This window comes from Corvus cornix, chromosome 5, assembly GCF_000738735.6.
Source record: "Corvus cornix cornix isolate S_Up_H32 chromosome 5, ASM73873v5, whole genome shotgun sequence".
Taxonomy (NCBI): domain Eukaryota; kingdom Metazoa; phylum Chordata; class Aves; order Passeriformes; family Corvidae; genus Corvus; species Corvus cornix.
In genome coordinates this window covers 45,630,059-45,648,846 of record NC_046335.1, presented here as the reverse complement: position 1 = coordinate 45,648,846, position 18,788 = coordinate 45,630,059, and the positions used below count along the sequence as shown (strand labels likewise).

The 18,788-nt window shown below is 47.0% G+C and overlaps 1 protein-coding gene across 6 annotated transcripts in view; it reads left to right on the top strand.

Moving 5' to 3' along the window:
- SLC25A22 (solute carrier family 25 member 22) overlaps window positions 1–18,788 on the top strand; it is a 51,552-nt gene that overhangs the window by 24,677 nt on the left and 8,087 nt on the right. For all 6 annotated transcript variants that reach the window (XM_039552563.1, XM_010401816.4, XM_010401643.3 and 3 more), the window contains exons 3-5: window positions 2,657–2,782; window positions 5,966–6,021; window positions 12,372–12,462. In XM_039552563.1, the coding sequence (XP_039408497.1) occupies window positions 2,657–2,782; window positions 5,966–6,021; window positions 12,372–12,462 (273 nt within the window). The remainder of the gene's footprint in view (window positions 1–2,656; window positions 2,783–5,965; window positions 6,022–12,371; window positions 12,463–18,788) is intronic.

The window sequence follows — 18,788 nt, the reverse complement described above, 5'->3', positions numbered from 1 at the left end:
ACCAGGCACAGTGGATTCTTACCCCTTGAGAGAGCAGAGAGCACTGACGTGGGAAGTGGGATGACACAGTCACAGGGGGAAAAAGCTTTTGATTCAGGTGCAACAGCCTTTGTCTCATGTTCTTTTCTGTGCCTCAAATCCCTCACCTCTCCCACTTTGGTCATCTCTCCAGTCGATGGCACCACGTGTCTGCAGTGGTCACAGGCAGCCAAGCCAAGGAGATTTGTTTCTGTCACCCCTTAGTAGAACAAGATTGATAGCAAAAGACTAAAATCAACAGCAGTGGTTTGCTGCAAGGTGAGATCAAGGGCACTGCATTTCTGCAGCAGTGCATGTAGAACTTAATCTTGGTGTCTTGCTGGATACTGCCCCATACTATTTTCCCCCTGCAGTATGCATGGGGAAATATGGATGGTTAGATTCAGGTGTGATGGGGGTATTGAGCAGGGGTTTCTCCCCCACAGGCAGAGGGAGAGGCTCTCTGCAGCCTCGAATTTTTGGCTTGCCCAGGCATGTCAGACCCTTCCCCTTTACTGCTGGGGTCTGTGCTGAAATTGGGGAATCTCTTGCACTTACAGTGGTATTAGGAAGGATCTTTGTGTCTCAGTCCCACCTGATATAAACCCTGTGATGGTTTCACTGTTGGAACAGATTGAGAAAGGCAAGTCTTTGCCTGTCCTAGGTGTTTCAGGGACACTTAAGAGAAGTGATGGCAATGCTGAGGCTGGAAGGGGGCACTGGTTGTGCCTCACAGTCTGTGACCTGCCAACAGTGACTTCAGAGCTGAATTTGGGGAGACTGAGGTGATCTCCTGTATTCAAACACCTTCCTTCCCAACGGTGTCTCCATCTTGGCATGCTTTTATCTGGTCTCTAACCTCCTCCTTCAGTGTGACTGTGGGTTAAATAAGGAGAGCACCATGATGTGAAGCTTACTGTTTGAAATTTTCCCATGTCCTGAGAACAAGTTGAGTGTAGGGAGTTTGCAGGCAAATCTATTCTGTTCTCAGTCTGTGGCACAAAGATCCCTGAGGCAGCAGTCTGGAGCTGGTCAGGTCTGGAAGCCTGGCTCTGCACTGAGCTTGTGCACTGATTTGGGCCTGCCTTCCTAAAGTACTGTGCTGATTTAATCTCAGTGAGCACAGTCTAGTTTGGAGTTGTAGGCTGAGCTCAGATCTGTCTGCCTGTCCTTGGCACCTCTTCTTCCAGCTGTGCCAGCCGTGGGGCTGCATGTGTATTGTATCGTGCATGTGTTGAGGGGGAAGGAGCTTTGGCTGCAGGACAGCAGAGGCTGAAAGGATTGTGTCAGGGTGTGTCAGTATGTCAGTCCTGAGGTGTCAAGATCATGCTTAGTGGACAAAGTCTTTTATATTTTTTTCCATCCCTCATTTGTCTGCTTCCCTCAGGGACCCTTCAAGTTGAAACTTTGAGTCTCCATATCCTGCCTTTCCCTCAAGTATGGCTGCTTATTGATCCTCTCTGCAACTGCCCCTTGATGCAGAGTGCTCTGGAGTGCTGTTGGGGGGAAGATGTTTGCAGGGCTTCACCCCACCGTGCCTCGGCCAGCCTCAGCACTGCTGCTTCCAAAGGGTAATGCAGTCTGTTCCCCCATCCAGAGCAGCAAGTCACTGTCATGAAAGGCAGCGTGTCGGTTCCCCCGGTGGGAGGATAGCCCTTGCAGGCTCACCCAGCTGCAATCTAGGACTGCTGTCAGCCACCAGTTTAATATCCGACACATCCTGTGTTCAGGGAGCCATATCCCGTGCTTTATTGGAGGGAGCTGACTCAAACATGCTTTCTTTGTCTCTGTGTGCAGTGGTTTATTGAGCATGTAAGTGCAGGACGTTTTTCTTAATTGAATTTGCTGGGAACTCGTGTTTAGCTGATGTGGCTTTCACTCAGTGCCACTTGCAAGAATTCTCTGTGGGAACACAAAGGGGAGTGGAAAAAGCCCTGTTTCGGAAGCACGTGCAGCGAGACAGGTTTTGATTTCCCCCAGAGGTATGAGCTCACGTCTCCGCATCTGAAGCCGTGCAGGCTGCCAGCCCAGTGGTTTTGTCAGGCTGCTGCTCTGTGTGAGTTCCCCTGGCCCTGGGTGGTGGGTCTGGAAGCAGTTTCCCATGGCTGCAGCCGTCTGCTCCGTGGCTGCCAGCTGGGCGCTCTGCTGGGCCCGTTCCCACACGATGGTAGCAGCTGATGTGTCATGAACCTCTCTTTAGCTGCAGATCTGATTGTGGTGCAGGAAAGCATTTGTCAGTAACTGCTGGCTCGGATGCCATCGGGCCCTAACTAAAGGCTGTCCGCATGGTAGATGGTCCAGCGTATGCAGTCTTTTCTCCTCTAGGACAGCAGAAATCCCCGGGTCCTGGGCAACAGGATTTTTTCCTGCTCTTAGCAATGTGTGGGTTAGGTGTTTGGCTCCACTCCACTCATCATTGGTTTGTCCTGATGGTATGTGCTGCTTTCTCTGCCTCCCCATATACCCAGCAGGAACCAAGCTTTGCTCTGTGGAAGAGCTTTCTTTGTGCTGGGGGGTGACAAACTTGTCTCACAGTGATGCATTAACTCTGGTCATGCAAAAGAGCTCAGCTCTTTTCTCTTACCCTTCCCTGATGTTACCCAGTGCTAAGACATCTGTTTGTCTCATCCCCTTACAGTTTACCTGCCAAGCTGATCAATGGAGGGATAGCTGGGCTGATCGGAGTCACCTGTGTATTTCCCATTGACCTGGCAAAAACTCGCCTGCAGAACCAGCAGAATGGGCAGCGGATGTACACCAGCCTGTGAGTACCGCCCGCACGGGCTCTATCCCTCGCGGCTGTCCGCAGGGAGTCCTTCCACTTTGTTACCTCTTTCAGGTGAGCTCAGCATCTCCAGGAACTGGGCTGTCCCCAGGAAAGCCAGGGGACAGTCTGGAGCCAAGCTATGCTAGACCAGATAAAGCAAATAGAGCAGCTCTTGAGGCTGCTGAGCTGAGCAGAGGAATCCTCTGCAGAGGGCACATCTGTTTGCATCCCTTGCTTGGGAGCAGCGTGTTCACTGCTGCCAGGGCTCAGAACCAAAACACAAGGAGTCCTGATCACCTGATCCTGAACACAAGGAGTCTGCTGAGCCGAAGTCAGGTGCCTGAGGGAATTTCTGCCTCTGTTCTGTTTCCATTGCTCTAATATTGGAGATCCTTCGTTTGCTGTGTCAGTTTTAAAAAGAAAAAGCAGTCACTCATTCCCAGTCTAGAGCATTGCGCGTGGACCTTTTGCAGGATCACAGGTTGCCACATGCTATAGTTACATCAGCAGTCCTGTGTCCAAAAAAAACCCAGGTGCTGTAGGAAAAGAAGGCATGAGTGTATCCAGCCCACCAAATTCACCTGGCGTTTGTGTCGGATGCTTAGGGCTGCGTATCTGCTGTGGGAATGTGTACCACACTCAGCACAAGATGCTTTATCCCAGGAACCAGAGACAGGCCTTAGTTTTCTAAAAGAATTGGTGGTATTGAGGGGAAGAAGGGACTGGGACTGGTGAGGTATATCCTGTCCTCTTATCGCTTTGTTTAGAACTAGTGTTACCTGCTCCCTGCTCCACACCATCTTTATCTCTTTCCTGCCCAGGAGAATTTGAGGCGAAGGGGGAATAGGAAGGAAATGCTCTGTATGTTGATGGCTTTAGTCTCTGTGCCTCCTTGCTCTAGCTGATGACATAGCTTAGACTGTAGGCTCTGGTGCTTCCCTTGACAATTCCCATGCTGTCTGCTCACTGCACTGTCGGTGTGCCCTGGCTTGCTGGCAGAATGTGGCTGCCCATCTTGCTTTGCCTCCCCATTTGTTGTGTCCTGCTCCTGCTGTAGATTGCTTCTCCTCCCTGAGGATCACTTATCCTCCTGACCTGATGTGTGACAGAAGCAAGAGTTTGGGCAGGATGGAGAACTTGTAGGCATCCCTTGGGACTGCATGCCAGGATGTCTCATGCCTGGAAGGGAGCTCGGTAGGAGAGAAGCTTTTAACCTCCAGCAGTCAAGTGCAAGTTAGCTCCATAGCCAGGAATTGCTGTGAGATGAGAGGCTGTTAAGGAATACATAAGATTTACCCTGTATATTTGAGCTGGCTGCTTCTAAGAAAGGGAAAGGCTGAGCTTTCCTAAGAAAGTCTCCCCAGTTACAGGGGCTTATTTTTCTGGAAATACTGTATGCCCATCAATACTAGGTTTCCTGATTATACCAGTTACCTGGTATCTGCTGAACACCCAGGAAGGCAGCAAGTTCATTTAAAATGTTGGCTCTCTAAGATAGCATGCCTTGCTTCTTGGCTCAAGAGATCTTTGGCACCAGGGGAACCTTTCACTTGAAAAAGACAAAGACACTGGAGGAGTTCTAAGGGCTGGAGAGAGCTTGGCTTTTGGGCTGTGCTGCCCCAGGTATGTTATGTATCATTTTAGTTGGCTGTTGGCTCCCTTTTTCCAGGAAGAGAAGAAAGACGGATGTGGCTTTGGCTACGTCTTGTTCTGCTGCAGCTTGAGGGGCTTTAAGTGACATGCAAGCTCTATGATGATGCGGCAGGGCTGTATGAACATGGTGGAGAGCAGCTCTTCTCCATCCTCTCCCTGCTGCAGCTTGTTCAAAGCAGCATCACTGGCTGAGGGAAAATGTGTTTCCTCCAGCATTGCAGTGGAAGAACTTGATGGGAGGGATAGGAGAAAGGTGCACTGAGATTTCTGGGGCTTGCAGATGTGTTGGAGGGGCTGCTCCAAAGAAGGAGATGAGTATGTGCAAGTTGTTGGAGCTGGGGTGGAGTGTGTGAAAGATGAGATGCCAAAGGATTCAGGGAGTCCCAGCAGAGAGGGGAAACTCATTGGCATGACTGGCAGCAATGCAGGATGGGCTATTCACCAAATAATGCTAGAACAGTGTTGATCCAGGTATGGCCATAAAGCCCTCGAGGGAGCTCTCTATTTCCTTCTTTTCCACCTCAGCACTACTGCAGAGCTGAGAAGTTTACTCCTTGTGTTGCCAGATCTCTTAAAAATGTATTCATGTTTTCATCAGCCACACTTCTCTTATTCCTGCTTAAAAGAGCCTTTTGTTCCTTAAATTATGTACACATACGTGCATGTGCACCTCTCCCTTCCCTTGCTACCTGTCCCTTCCCAAAGACCCTAGAGCCACCTTCAGCCAGCACCCAGGCTTTATGCAGCTGTGGTCCAGAGAAGGAAACTCTGCCAGGGAATCTGTACAGCCTTCCTGAACTGGGCCTTTGGATTTGCTAGGTGTGTGTGTTTGTGCCTTCAAAAGGCTTTGAGCCATTCCACTGCTCTGCATGGTTTTCCTATTTGTAGTAAATGTATTTGCAATGAGGAAGGTGACAGTTTTCCCCTTGGAGCACAGTTTTCTCCTTGGAGCATGGTACCCTGCTGTGCTCTCCCCAGGGCAAGAGCCAGAGTGCTCGCTGCCTGCTGTGGGACTTGATGTGTTAAAAGTAAGTGCTTTAATCTGCGTGGGAGGCCACAGATGACTGAGTGTTCAGGTCATCTCGTGTTTGTGTGCCTCGTGTCAAATTTCACTGAGTAAGTCAAACAAGTCAGCATGGGGGGTTTGGCCCCCCTTATTTCCCTTCCAGAGCTGGATTTAAAAATGCGTACATGGGGATCTGCTTGTTAGAGCATCTCATGCGCATTTGCCACAAGGGACCCTGGATAAACAGCCCTTGCAGTGACACTTTTCCCTTTTGTGTTTCTAGAAAGCAGACAGCGTGTGCAGGGTGAGCCGGGGGTGTCAAAGCCCCTGTGAATTAGGGGTTGAAATTCAACTCAGGCCTCAACAATGGCACATTCAGAGCCTGATGCAGTTCCCATCTCAGCTGAGGGTTTTGCTGACAGAATGTAAATTGAAACCACTTCAAGAAATTTGCTTTGTTTTTCTCTGCACTCACCCACCTTTGAGGTCCTGTGGTTCATCTCCCTCTGTTTTGTTTGCAGGTCTGACTGCCTCATTAAAACAATTCGGTCAGAAGGCTACTTTGGCATGTACAGAGGTAAGTACAGCTGACTCAGGCGCAGCACAGCTTTTGCGTTGGAAGCACTGGTGCATAAGTAGGAGGAAAAGCTCTATTCTGTGGCATATAAAGCAATAACCTGGCAATATCCTAAGAGGTTGAACAGTGCAGCTGTTTCTGAAAATAAACTCCTCCATGCAGGTGTCTATTCAGATACCTACCACTGAGGGCTTGAGTCCTCCTCATGACTGTTTTGGTAACCTTATCACTTACTTAAGTTCTTCTTCACTAGTTCTTCTTTACTAGGTGAAGCTGCTGGACTTTGTTTCAGGACTGTTATGTTTCCCAGCTTGGGCATGGTAACTTTTGACAGAGGGGCAGTAGCAAACCAACTCTTGAAGTTCTGTGGTTAATGATTGAATTTATGTCAAAGCTCTCCACCAGCATGGTCAGGCCTGCTGTCTCAAGCGTGCCCAAGTGTCTTGTTCAAGCATTAAGACAAGCTGCAGTTAAAAAAAAAAAATTTAAAAATAATCCGCCCCCAGAAAAAACTCCATTGGGATGGTAAGAAAATCAGAGGTTGGCTCAGGGTGGAGCTTCAGCTGTTTGGCTGTTGTGTGCTAACTTGCTGGAAAGAAATCTCTTGGCTCCTTGGCTCAGACTGTCTGTTATAGCAGTGAGCTCCTCAGCTGACATTATACCTTTTCTAGTTTAAACACAAAATCCCTGAAAGTTTTTAAAGATTTTGAGGAGAGAAGACCAGCAGGCCAAATCCTGACTTCACTTGTAGCAGAGGAAAACGAGGAATACCTCCTTGGCTTCCAGCACAGTCCAGTTGGCTTGGTTGACTCTGAGCTCTGGTTCATTTTATGTCCTGATAGTCACTTGCCTGCATATGCAGTTTTTATCTGGGGTTCTCAGATAGCATTCTTGCCGGCACTCAGTCACTGATAAAGCCTGATTAAAGTGCTGCTATGATTGAGTTGAGTCCTTGCTCTTTGTTTTTTCAAGCGGAAGTCCAGAGATGCTGGCGCCTTGCTCTTGGCATGTGTAGTGTCTCTTGCTGCCTCTTCTCTACTCCTAAGGAAACACAGGCACTGTGGCTGGCCAGCCTGGGAGCAGGCACTGGATGTTCAGGCAGTGTCTCTTGCCCAACCTCCTGGTGGGCGTTTGAGGGGAGTGTGGTGGATGACAGGGATGGATTGGCTGCTTTGCATCAGCTTTGCTGGGAGCAGGCAACGAGACAAATAACCTTGAGGAACCCTGGCAAGCTCCATCTTTGATGCTAGCAGTGACGTGTTCCCCTTTGATTTTTTCCGGAAGCTGGCTGCTTCTGTGTTCCTAGCCAGGAATTTGAGCTTGTGTTAGCTTTGGCTGTAAGTGGGCAATGGCAGGCTTCTTGGTGGGAGACAGAAGAAAGAAGCTGTTCGGGGAAACTTATAGGGGAGACTGTAGGACCAAGAGTTTTTGGGAGAATCAGGGCCTTTTGGAGAGAAAGCTTAGTCCTTTAAGGCATAGGGTAGTGGAGAGGATGTGGATCTCCAGGCCACTTGTCACTCCCAAGCAGAAGGGTGCAGAGGGTTTTGCATACCTCTTTCTTTTCCCAACCTTTCCCAAGTCTGGTCAGCTTGGTCCATGTCCCTGCCTGCTCCTAACTCTGTTCAGAGTGCTGACAGTTGCTTGGATTTCACTTGTCACATTTGACTGTTATGTAGGGAGCTGGGCTGGAGAGGCCTTTTTTGAATAGCTCCAGCTCCTTCCAGAAAATTATAGATACTTCAGCATGGCCAGGGTGCAAAAGTGAGTGCTCCAAGAGCAGCAATCCTGGTGTCTCTGCCTCAGTTCTGTGAGCTGACATGAGCAGCCCTTCCCTCCCTCTCAGGGAGAGGGTTAGCAGGTGAAGTACGTTCAAGGTCCATGAAGACTGTGTGAGTACTTTTCTGGAAAGAAGGCAAAGAGATGTCTAAGCCTTGCAGACAGAGAAAGAAATCAGGCAGTGGGATTGGTTCCTGCTCCCTCCAGCTGTCCTAGTTCCCCAGCAGAATTTGCTGAATGACTCACAGGCTCTTATTTGCAGCCTTTAAGCTGAAATTGGGAGGATTATATGTTAACGTGCTAAAGTAGCAGCTGCTGCTCCCCATGGAGGAGTCACAAGCACGTCAGTTGCCCTTGCAGATCCTTTGGCCTCTGTTGGAGGACAGAAAGGGTCTGGTTGGGCACAGCCATTCCCACTGTGTGACTTCAGGGCTCCTTCACATATGAATCAAATCTCATCAGTGCAGACAGGAGAGCAGCATGTTCTTGTAGGATGCTTTTCTGCAAATCACCTCTTAAGGTGTTTGTGTGGGCAAACAGTCTTTGCTTTGTATGAGTAGCCCATAGTGAACTGTGTGATGTATAAGGCAATTCCAACATTTCTCTCAAGTTCTTCCCCAAAAATCCAAGGGATTCTTGGATTTGCTTGGGGCAGAAAGGAGTTCCTTCATGCTTTTTCCCATAACATCTGTGTAGCAGCAGTGCCTCAAAGCTGGATGGTGCTGTCTAGCCCTGTCTGTGCTCAAGGAATTGATGGTGTGCAGCCTACAAACATGATGCCAAGTGAATGAATCCATAGTGCCAGTGGGCTCTTGGTCCCCATGGGCATCAGTGGTAGGGGACCTTGGAGAGATGCTCTCTTAGCTTCCTACTGCAGTCCAGCCAGAAGCCACCTAAAGATCCCAGCACATGTTCTGAACAATCCCAGTGCTGTTTGCAGACCAAGTTTTTAGCCCAGCTGCCAGAAGCCAAAGGCCCAGATCAGGCTGAGGAAGTGCCCTTTGCTGTTGGTGATGTTTGGAGAGTGGCTGCTCTTCAGCTGCAGTGGTGTGGCAGGCAGCCTTCCCTGGCCTCTGCTAATAATATTTCCCAGTGCCATGCTGCGGATGATTCAATCTCCCTGTTATGTAGGTTGCTGGTGGTGTATAAGGGCTTCTGTGAGAAATGTGTTTTAATAAAAAGCCAAGGCTTGGTGAGAAGAGGGTGCCTACAAGTTCAGTTGGCAAACAGCTGGTTTTGCCCCTGGTTGATTTTGTTCTTCGTAGTGCTTCCTCACTTCTTTTCAAAACACTTTGTTTTTTTAATGATTGCTATTTATTTTTCCATTCTGTTTGTCTGCCTTTGCTTGTGGTACATGTAGCATTGCCTATAGCCAAGGCTGGCTTTAATTAGGGAAGTACTCACTGGCATGGGCAAAATTGAAGAGATTTTAGAAAAAGAAGAAAATGCTGTTGACACAGATCCATGCTGTAAATCAAATCTCTCCTGATGGGAGAGAGTTTTTAAAGTCCTTGCCAGGAGTTAGTTCGAGACAAACGGAGACTTTCAGCCTTCACTACTCTTGCTAGATAGTTGTTTATTAAGTCTTATCAGAGGAACAGAATCACTAGCATGACCCAGACACAGCACAGAGCAGAGAATGCAGGAGAAAGCCCAATTATCAAGATTTACACAGCCTTTTAAAGATAATTTAACCAATGGTTACTAAAAACGTACATTATTTTCACTTTCCTACCAATTATTCAGTAACACAGCCAGGAACTGCAGAATTTTTTTGTCCAATCATCCCAAATTACTTTTACTGCAGAATATGGAATAGTAGTAGAAGAAGAAAGTTTGGAGAACAACAACAATCCTCCATGTTGATGTTTTTTGCTCTTATCTATTTACTACAAAGAGAAGCCCAAAACCTCTAAATTTTTCACCCTGTGACAATGTTACAGAATAGTCTATCACCTAATTCACACCATTATATTTTCTAGTTCTTGTCTGATAGTTGGCAATTTTTTCCATGGTTGGAGGTCAAAACAGTGTTGTTCAGGGAGGTAAAAACCCTTCAAAACAGGCAGAGAAACACTCTCCGCACTCTGGGTTCCCACATGCTGTGGAAAGCATACAGCCAGCAGCTGAAGTATCTAATTTCTCCTCCTCCAGTAAACTGAAGCTGTTATGGATTATTCAGGACAGGGATTATCCATTCTCTGCTAAGCAGCTTTACTGAAAATATCAAAGATGTAGGAGAAAACCCAGGTTCATTAACTTTTATTTTCTGTCTATTGCATGATTTACCCTGTGCTTTATTTGCAGTTGAGGGGAAACATCTGTGAAAGCCTCTTGGTTCCTGAAGGAGGTCAGCATGTGGAAGTGTACTTCTTGTGCGCCTTTCTTGCTTGATAGCTTGGAGTTTGTTTGCTTTCTTTCAGTGAACCCTTTGCACTGGTGTTAAGAGTAGCAGGTTTATGCTTTTTTCTTTCTCTTCTTGTTTTTCCAAGGAAAGGGTTATTCATGCTGCGTATCAGTGTACAGGTGTTGTACTTTATAGCCATTGGGAGTGTCACTGAAGTTGTCTTCAACTTGGCATTTGAGGAAACACTTCATGGTAGCCACTTCCACTTAAAAATTAGGCTGTGTGGATTTGCTTTGTAGATCCTGATATGACTGGCATTAAAAGATGGATGTAGAGCATGAGAGTCATGTCTGTGTAGTTTCTCACCATGTGCAAGAGCCATGGAGGGGGACATGATGTGTAGGAAGAATATCAAACTGAAGCGGCACAATCACTGGTACACTTAAAAGTTTGCAAAGAACCAGAAGTGTGAGAGGCCTGCCCTGCTGCCTCCTAGTTAATTTGTCTGCTGTAAAAGGTGATGGCATTTGTTGGATGTCATGGCCAGTGGAATTAATGCTCTGGCTTGGCTTGCTGCGAGGCAGCCTTACTCTGTATTTTCTGCAAAATCTGAACATGGGATTTGAAAGGGGGGAAGATGTGTTGGGCTGCCCAGCCTCGTGCAGCAAAGGCTGTCTCTTTTCTTGCTGCAATTTCCTTCATGGTGGAGGTGTGTCTTCTGAGCAGAGGATGTGGAGCCAGGGATTCCTGGGGCCTGGTCCCCATTGTAGTGGTCCCAGAAGTCTCATTGTGACTTTGCTTCCTAATCTGAGGAAAGTCCCCCTAAACCTATGTCTTTCAATTTTTGAAGGGAGTAGAGTCTGTCCTGAAGAATAGAGGACTGAGCTCACTTTCTGTAGGTGTGTTGAGCCTTTATAGTGCCTGTCAACTTGTGTTCAAAGGTCCTGAAAATGAACCCCACCAGGTCTTTGGAACCTGATGAGGGTGCAGACTTCTCTGGCTGCTTCTCTTTGGAAAATCAATCTTTGGGACAAATTGTTTTAATTTCAAACACAAGTGTAAATGCCTGTATTCGTGTTTGTTCTTACAAAGGCCATTAACAAGTCCCAAGTGTAGCTGCTTTGGAGGGCTTGAAGCTCAGTACATTTCAGTGCAGGCAGGGAGAGCCTGAGGTTATCCAGTGGAGGACTTTTTGAGCTGTAGAATTTAAATGGAGGAGAATGTTCTGGAGTGCTAATCTAATGGTGCAAACCCCACTCTGCTGGGAAGAGACCGGCCCTCCCCTCACCCCATTTCCCCCAGGGCAGCTTGAAAGCTGCTCCCAGCACTAATGCTGGTGTTCACGGCCCACAGCAGCCAGCCAGGCCTTTCATTGTAACAGGCACAATACAGGGATTTGCTGTTTGTTGCTCCTGACAAAAGAGCACTCCAGCGGGTGGGGGATGCGGGGATCCAAGGCTTGTTTACACCTCAGGTCCCCCAGCAAGCCTTGCCATGGAGCTCAAAGGGGAGTTTCTGTGTGCTGCAGCTTGTAGTGGGCAAAAAACCACTTCAGCGGTGGCTGTTCTGGGGGTGACACCCAGTGGTGATACACAGGGGAAGCCACTTCGGTTGAAAGGCTGGTCTGGAGCTGGTTCTGTGCAGATGAGCCAGGTGACTTCAGCCAGCCTCCAGGTCTTTCAAAGGCTGTGCCTTTTCTGGGCTGCCTGGTAATCAAGCTGCTCTGGTGTTTGTTGGGGAGGAAGCAGGGAAGGGATGCCAGTGAGAAGGCAGGGCAGGGGGCTTTTGCTTCTCAGTATCACAAAATATTTGCAAAGGAGTTGAGACTGGTTGTTAAACCATCTTGTACTCCTTTTCTGAAGGTTTGATCTGCATCCTTCTGAATTCATAGGAATGCATCCTTGGATGAGGAAAGAGGATGTGTGTATACATGGTGGGAGGTAGTAGTGAAGCTGAAGAAATTGAAAAATACATATGGCAAATGGAGTAGAAACACATCTGGGGATGTTTTCACAAACCCAAGGTGTTGGGAAACAGAAATACTGTTAATTTTTAGTGGTGTTTTGTATTTCTAAATCCCTTTGGTGCATTGGGAGCTCTCCTTCATCTGTCCTTTATTTTTGTGCAGAAAGCATGCCTTGCTTCTTGGCATTCCTGAAAGATCCTGAAAGTTAACAATTCCTTTATTCTCATTATCCAATGGCCTTTTTCTCTTTTCCTTGCCCAGGGGCTGCAGTGAACCTGACTCTAGTGACACCAGAAAAGGCTATCAAACTGGCAGCCAATGACTTCTTCCGGCATCACCTCTCCAAAGACGGGTGAGTGGGGAATTGACATTTTGCAGTCAACATAATAGACAGTGACTCTTGGAGACTGGTGAGACATCAGGAAAAGGTGGAATGGGGTAGTGCAATGACTGAAATCTGAGTTGACCTTGAACAGCTCAGCTGGTGATTACGTTCAGGCTAAGGATGCAATGTCTAAAATGGGAAGCGTAAAGCACTCCACTGGATGACTGCTCTTTATTCAAGCTTCTAAAAATAGTCCCAGATTTAAGCCAAGGTTAGCAGATCCAGAATGTGTAGTCTAAGTATTTGAGAGGAACCCAGTGTCACTTATCATTGCTCAAACAGCTGCTGGGAGGACCTTGTCCTCAGTATCCTATTGGATCCTCTTACGCTCCTTCTCGCTCAAAAAGATGTCAAGTCAAGTTCTGTAGACCCCAAACTTAGCACCTCTCTTCTCCTTTTGTACCTTGAAAATAGTTTTAGAGAGGTGGTAAATCTGAATTGACAAAGGGCACTTGCAGCATCTGACCTTCAAAGAAATGCTGAAGGAATAAAATTACCTGTTCAGCTTGCAAGTGGAGTTTGGTTCATGTGAATTAAAAGTGAGTAAAAGTCACAAACTGGAGCAGTTGAGATGAGCTGGATCCTGAATATTCATTGCTGCTTTCACCAAGATGTTTTCCAAATTGCATGGGAAATAGTTGTGTCTCCCATCAGACAGAAGCCTTTCCCCAGAGGCAGACAAGGGCATTGTCCCCACTCCTCAGTGACAGTAGCTAGAATGACAGCCTGCTTGGCATATGATCCCAACTCTTCCCATCAACAGTTATGGGGTGGGGCCTCAGTGAAAATGCAAAGCTCCAGCACAATTACTGGGCTTAACAACTTCCCAAAACATATCATGTCAGTCTTGGCTGCTGCAGATCAGTGGCTCAACAACTTCAGTGGAGGTTGTGGACTGACACAGACTGAGAATCCATTTTTTGCCTGTACCTTTCTTTTTTTTTTCTTTTGTTCTGGAGTCCTTTAAAGTAGCAGCTAACATATGTCTGCGTGACTCATCGGCTCACAGCTCTTTGTGATTTTCTGACTCAAGTCTTCAAATAGTGTCTCTTCTGTGCTCTGTTCAGACAGTGGGAGGTAGTGATGTCCTCTACCAAGCAGTGTGTGTCATCCCTGCAGCAGACAGCCCGGCACACCTTGGTGTACTGCAGTAAACAGCAGCACAGCTCTTTGTCACCACCTACCTACCTTAGTAGCTTGTACAGGCCCAACAGGGTGCCAAGCTGCCACACCTTGTACTACCACTAAGGGAATGGTTCCATGGAAGAAATCAGACTAGCACTGCAACATACTTGGCATTCTGGAAGAGCAGTCACTGCTGTGATATTTCAGCCATTAAAATGGGACGTACCTGTCAGTCAGTGCCCTGTCCTGTGAGAGGTAAAGGCTTCCTCAGATGGCAAGTGTGTGTGTCTGCCTCAGTGCTGAGTCCAGCTTTGAACAGGTCTTTGGGTAAGTGGGATGCAGCTGTTTCCATGAGCAGCTGAGGTCTTCACTCAGACCTCTTCCAGTTTGTCTTTTGGGTCACTGGCTGGTCCACACATAACATGGGTGATGTGCTGCACTTAATTCAGAATAAAGGAGCTAGAGAATTTTTCCAAGAGCAAGACACCCTCAATCTTATGTGCTGATTGGTCTGGCACTACAGTGACCTAGACCAGGAGCATGATACCACTCAGGTAGTGGGAGGTCTTTGTGTCTCAACACAGAGCATTTTTAGTTCTTTTAGAGAAAAGAGAGGTTGGGCCACAGTTAGGTGACAAGAGCTAGGCAGCATGTGGAGTTGGGGTCACTCATTTAACCACTGTGGGGGGCTTGGATGAGTGAAGTCTGGTCAGCTGTGCTCTTAAGGGTAGCCAGCATGAGCTGGACAGAGGGGCAGAGCCTTGATACTCCTGTGGTAGATGATTTAAGGTGTTTCTACCTAGAAATGTCACCTCAAGATATGATGGGAAGGAAAATGCCTTGCAGGTTGGCTGTGGCTGCTATTGGCTATGAATGTGAGATCTGGCAGTTTTCTCCCTTGAGATGCTTCTGTCCTGTTCTCCCCAGTTGCCTTACTGAGAAGGGGCAGGATTAGCAGTGTTGGAATTTAAAGGCCTCTCCTACTTAGGACCAAGCAGGGTGCATACCTGCTAGCACATCACAAGGCTGGGCCACCTATTTCACAACTCCAGCCAAAGCCTAGGTATGAACAACGAAATAGCTTGGGGTTAGAAAGGTGAATCCTGGAGCTGCCTGGCACGTGAATGTGGTTTCATTTCTTGATGTGTAATTGCATCAGTCAAGGTGTTACATTGGGCAAAGCACAGCTGAGGGGGTTAGGCTCGGTGTAAGGCTGGGTCAGCAAGATCTTGGTTCAGCTCCACCAAAGTCCTTTTTGCACAAGCCAGTTTGCTGTGTACATTCATAGATTCTGTGCCCTCAGGTCAGTATCCCAAAGGATGTTCTGACTCAAAGCTGCAGAAGTCTTCTAGACCTGTTTACATTGAATTCCTTTGTGCTAAGCATCTAGCACTTGTCTTGCTTGAAATATGTTGCGTGAGTTGGTAATCCTTTTCTGATAAAATGTGCATGTTCTACCAGCATTTGCTGATTAAAATATGTGGTATTAAAATAGACCTCCATGTGCCAGAGGAAGAAGCATGTGTGGACCAGAGAGAGTGTGGCAAATCCACCATGACTCAAAGTGGCCTCAAGTTAAACAACAGCTTTCAGTGTACATGAATGTATTTATTTTTATCCCATGAAAAACTTAGTGTTGAAATTGCTTTTAAACTGCTAGGATAAAAAAGTGGCATAAAGCCTATTTTTGAAAGGCCAGACTGAAAACAGCACCTGTGGTGTAGAAAGCTCCTGACTGCAAGTTGCTGGAAGAGTATTTTAGGGATGTTATCACTACAGGTTCGTGCTAGACTCCCTTTTCCCTGGCTCTGCTCTTGGATACTGCTGGAGATAGAGCATTGGGGCAGCAGGTCCTCGCATGGGACCTCATGCCCTTGTTGGTGCACCCCTCTCCCTGAGCGTGCAGGTGTCTGTTCCTGCGGCTCTCTCCACCCTGGGACTAACTCAGGGAGGTGCTCCTGCCTGTACCATGCTTTTTCCCTCCTTTTGCTGCAGGGAGCATGTGTGCTTACAGGCTGGGGGACATAATTTCTGCTTCTTTGCCAGTTTCTACTTCTTTGCCAGTTTCTGTATTGATGTTAAGGCCATTATGACAGCCTAGAGCTACAGCTTCTTGTTTCCTGAGGAAACAAAACTGAGTTGGTCCTCCCAAGCTGTCCTGGTCATTTAGGAAGGAGGGAGGCCTGAGTGAGTTGTGTGAGTGCTGAAAACATGCTTACTATGCCATGGTGGAAAGGAGGGAGCTCAAGATACTGAAAAACCTGAAGGGGACCCCATGACCATGACTGAAAAAGGCAATAAGGGTCAGGTGATTTCCTGTGATGATTTTGACCTAAGAGCCTCAGCAGTTTCCAGGAGAAAAAAGTGACCCATAGGAGAGTCTTCAGGCAGGTCCTTGTTTCTGTGTCATTCTGTGGGGAAGAGTTTCCACTAGGCTGAGGAAGGCAGAATGTGGAGAGAGGGGAAACTTCCAGTCTTCAGGCTGCTGGAAACAGATGGGATTTTTTTTAACTCTGGCTTTTTGAAGCTGCGTGTGTTGAGAGATGTAGTCTCATGGCTGCTGTTAAAATAGTAGTGGCTTCATTGTCCAGAACACAGGATGTGAGAAGAGGAGTCACCAGGGCTAAGTGAAGCACTTGAGTATGAAGCACTTGGGAATGAAGCTGAGAAGGCAATTTAGATTGGTAGTACACCAGCATTTAAAGTACATCATTGATTATTGGATGCTCAGTGTGTGAAGCCTCTTTGATGGATTTAAGTATTGCCTGCCTTTTATATCCTCTTTGAATCTGGGTGTTAAACACTTAATAAAACCAGTCCCTTTAAAGTGTCCTACAAAGTTCCGTGTTTATCTCCAAAGCGTGGAGTGCCAGATAGCTGATTTGTTTGGCATGTGTTTGCTGGGTGTTGCTCATTTTTCAGGTTGGTTAAATATTGGTTAAATATTCTGCCTTGGCTGCAGTAAAAAGTGTCTCATGCCTTCTTACACAAGCAATTTGTTGCTCATAAAAACTTACCAGTGTCCCTGGATGAGTTTCCTGCTGCTCTTCTCCAAGGTGTTATTCCCTTACTTATCCTGTCCTCTTTAATCCTGACCTTTATTTTGTTTGCTGCTCTGAAGCAAAGGCTAGCAATCTGCTGTCTTAGCAGCTCGGATCCCTAGGAAGACCAGCATGACTGACTTAATTCCGCCTTTGCTGATGCCAGCAAATTTTCTTCCATTTTGCTTCCTCCTGCCTTGTATCTTTGCTCAGGGAACAGAAAATCCTGGGACAAGCAAGGTACTTTTCCTTCAGTCTTACACAGATGTGGAGACTGGGGCTTTTTCTCCATTGCCTTTCCAGCTGATACATCTCCCCAGGGCTGTTTCCTTCATCTACTCCTCATTCAGGCTCTCCTAAAATATTTGGACCATCTTTTTTGTGGCATGAGTTTAAGTATCCATTGCACAGCCTGGTTGATCCTTGAGCTGCAGAACGCTCTTAGTCAAGCTGTAAAGCAAGGCTCTCCATTTAGGAAGAAGGGATGCTGCTGCTAGTCCTGGTGCTGAGCTGCTGTATTACCCTGCACATCCTGTGCTTGGTCTTTCTTTGGCACTTTTGTGCCCAGGCAGCCTCTCCTGCAGTTATCCACTGGATACTCAGATACTTCTTTCACTTGGAGGTGGGGGAATCTCTCCCTTCCCCTTGAGAAGGAGACAGGGGCTGATAATCTCACTGTGCCGATTCAGGGACAGCTGTTTGGGGAGGGCTCTTTTATTTAGCTCACAGAGGCACAGACAACTGCAGTGGGTTGAAGTGTTGACATCAAAGGTCAGCCAAAAAGTAAATGCACTTTCAACTGTTAATTTGGAGGGAGATAGAGACAGGCTGTTTAATCACAGAATGCACTCATGGGAGGAGCATTGTCCATGTCACCATTCCAGGCACCTGACTTGGGACAAAATGTGGGTTGTGTGTGTGTTCAACATGCTCAGTCGTGTTGCCCTGTCCATTGTTCACTTCCACAAATATTCATATTGGAACAAAACACTGGGGATCTCCTGCCAGGGCAAACCTGATGCAGGTACAGAGTCAGCCTCCTGTTGAATTAGTCCAAACATGCAATACAGAGCTCCTGCACATACCTGGAATAATGACTTCCAGATCAACATTTGGCATCAGATCAACATCAGGCAGTGCTACTTTGAGGTGTGTCTGTTCCACATCAGTACTTTATTTTGCTTGTCTGAGGCATTTTTGAGCTGGCACTAGAAGTGAGAGGGAGCTTGTAGTGGGAACTTTATTGCTTTTACATTTCCAGCATCATAGCTCCAGCTTTTCTGAAGTGCAGTTGCAGTAGCTTGTTATTCCCCCTTGGAAAATCAGGGGTTGGGTTAAAGGGACTGACTGGCAGTTTGTGTGCACATCCCCCTGTGCCTGTGGCAGACAGGGTGCCCTTCCTTTGAAAGACAACTCCTGTGTGTTGGTCTTCTAATCCATATCAAAGACCCACTATTTAAACTGTTTGAAAGGAACTGACTCTGTCTGCTTTGAAACTCCTGGGGAGCTTTTTACAACCTCTTGGGCTGACAGAGGCAGAGGTTGTTTTATGAGTGAGGAAGGTGATGTCCAAGCTGGGGACAGTAGCTTCTTGGGTAGGAAATAGAAATGGATGGGTTTTTATGGATGTTTCCTCAGGTCAGAGATTTCCTGTCTGGAAATGTTGTCATCCTGATTCCAGAATGGCTGGTTTTGGTCCCTGCCCAAGCACAGTAAATTCCCACATGGCCAAGATTTTTCAGAAACTTGAAAAAATCCTACACTGCTCCCATGTGGCGTCAATATACCAGTGCTGTCAGAGATCCTAGCTTTGAACTCATTGCTCCCAAAAAGCCTTACATAAACCTCTAGTTCCTGCTTTTTGACTTTATTTTTCAGCTCTAGTTTGAAACTCTAATTTAAATCAAGCATGAATCTCCTCCTCTTCCCTTTTGACATTTTTGATTTGTCACAAATTAATAGTATGTCAGTTAAAAAATGTGGAACAACTGATTTCTGCCAGTGTAGGATTTGTGGCTATTGTGTATATGTTATATTTAACACTCTCTTGCTGTGATAAAAGATGGTTTCTGCATTTGTAGGACCAGATCTTTGCTGGTGTTGCAGCTTTTGAAGTTAGTTGAAATA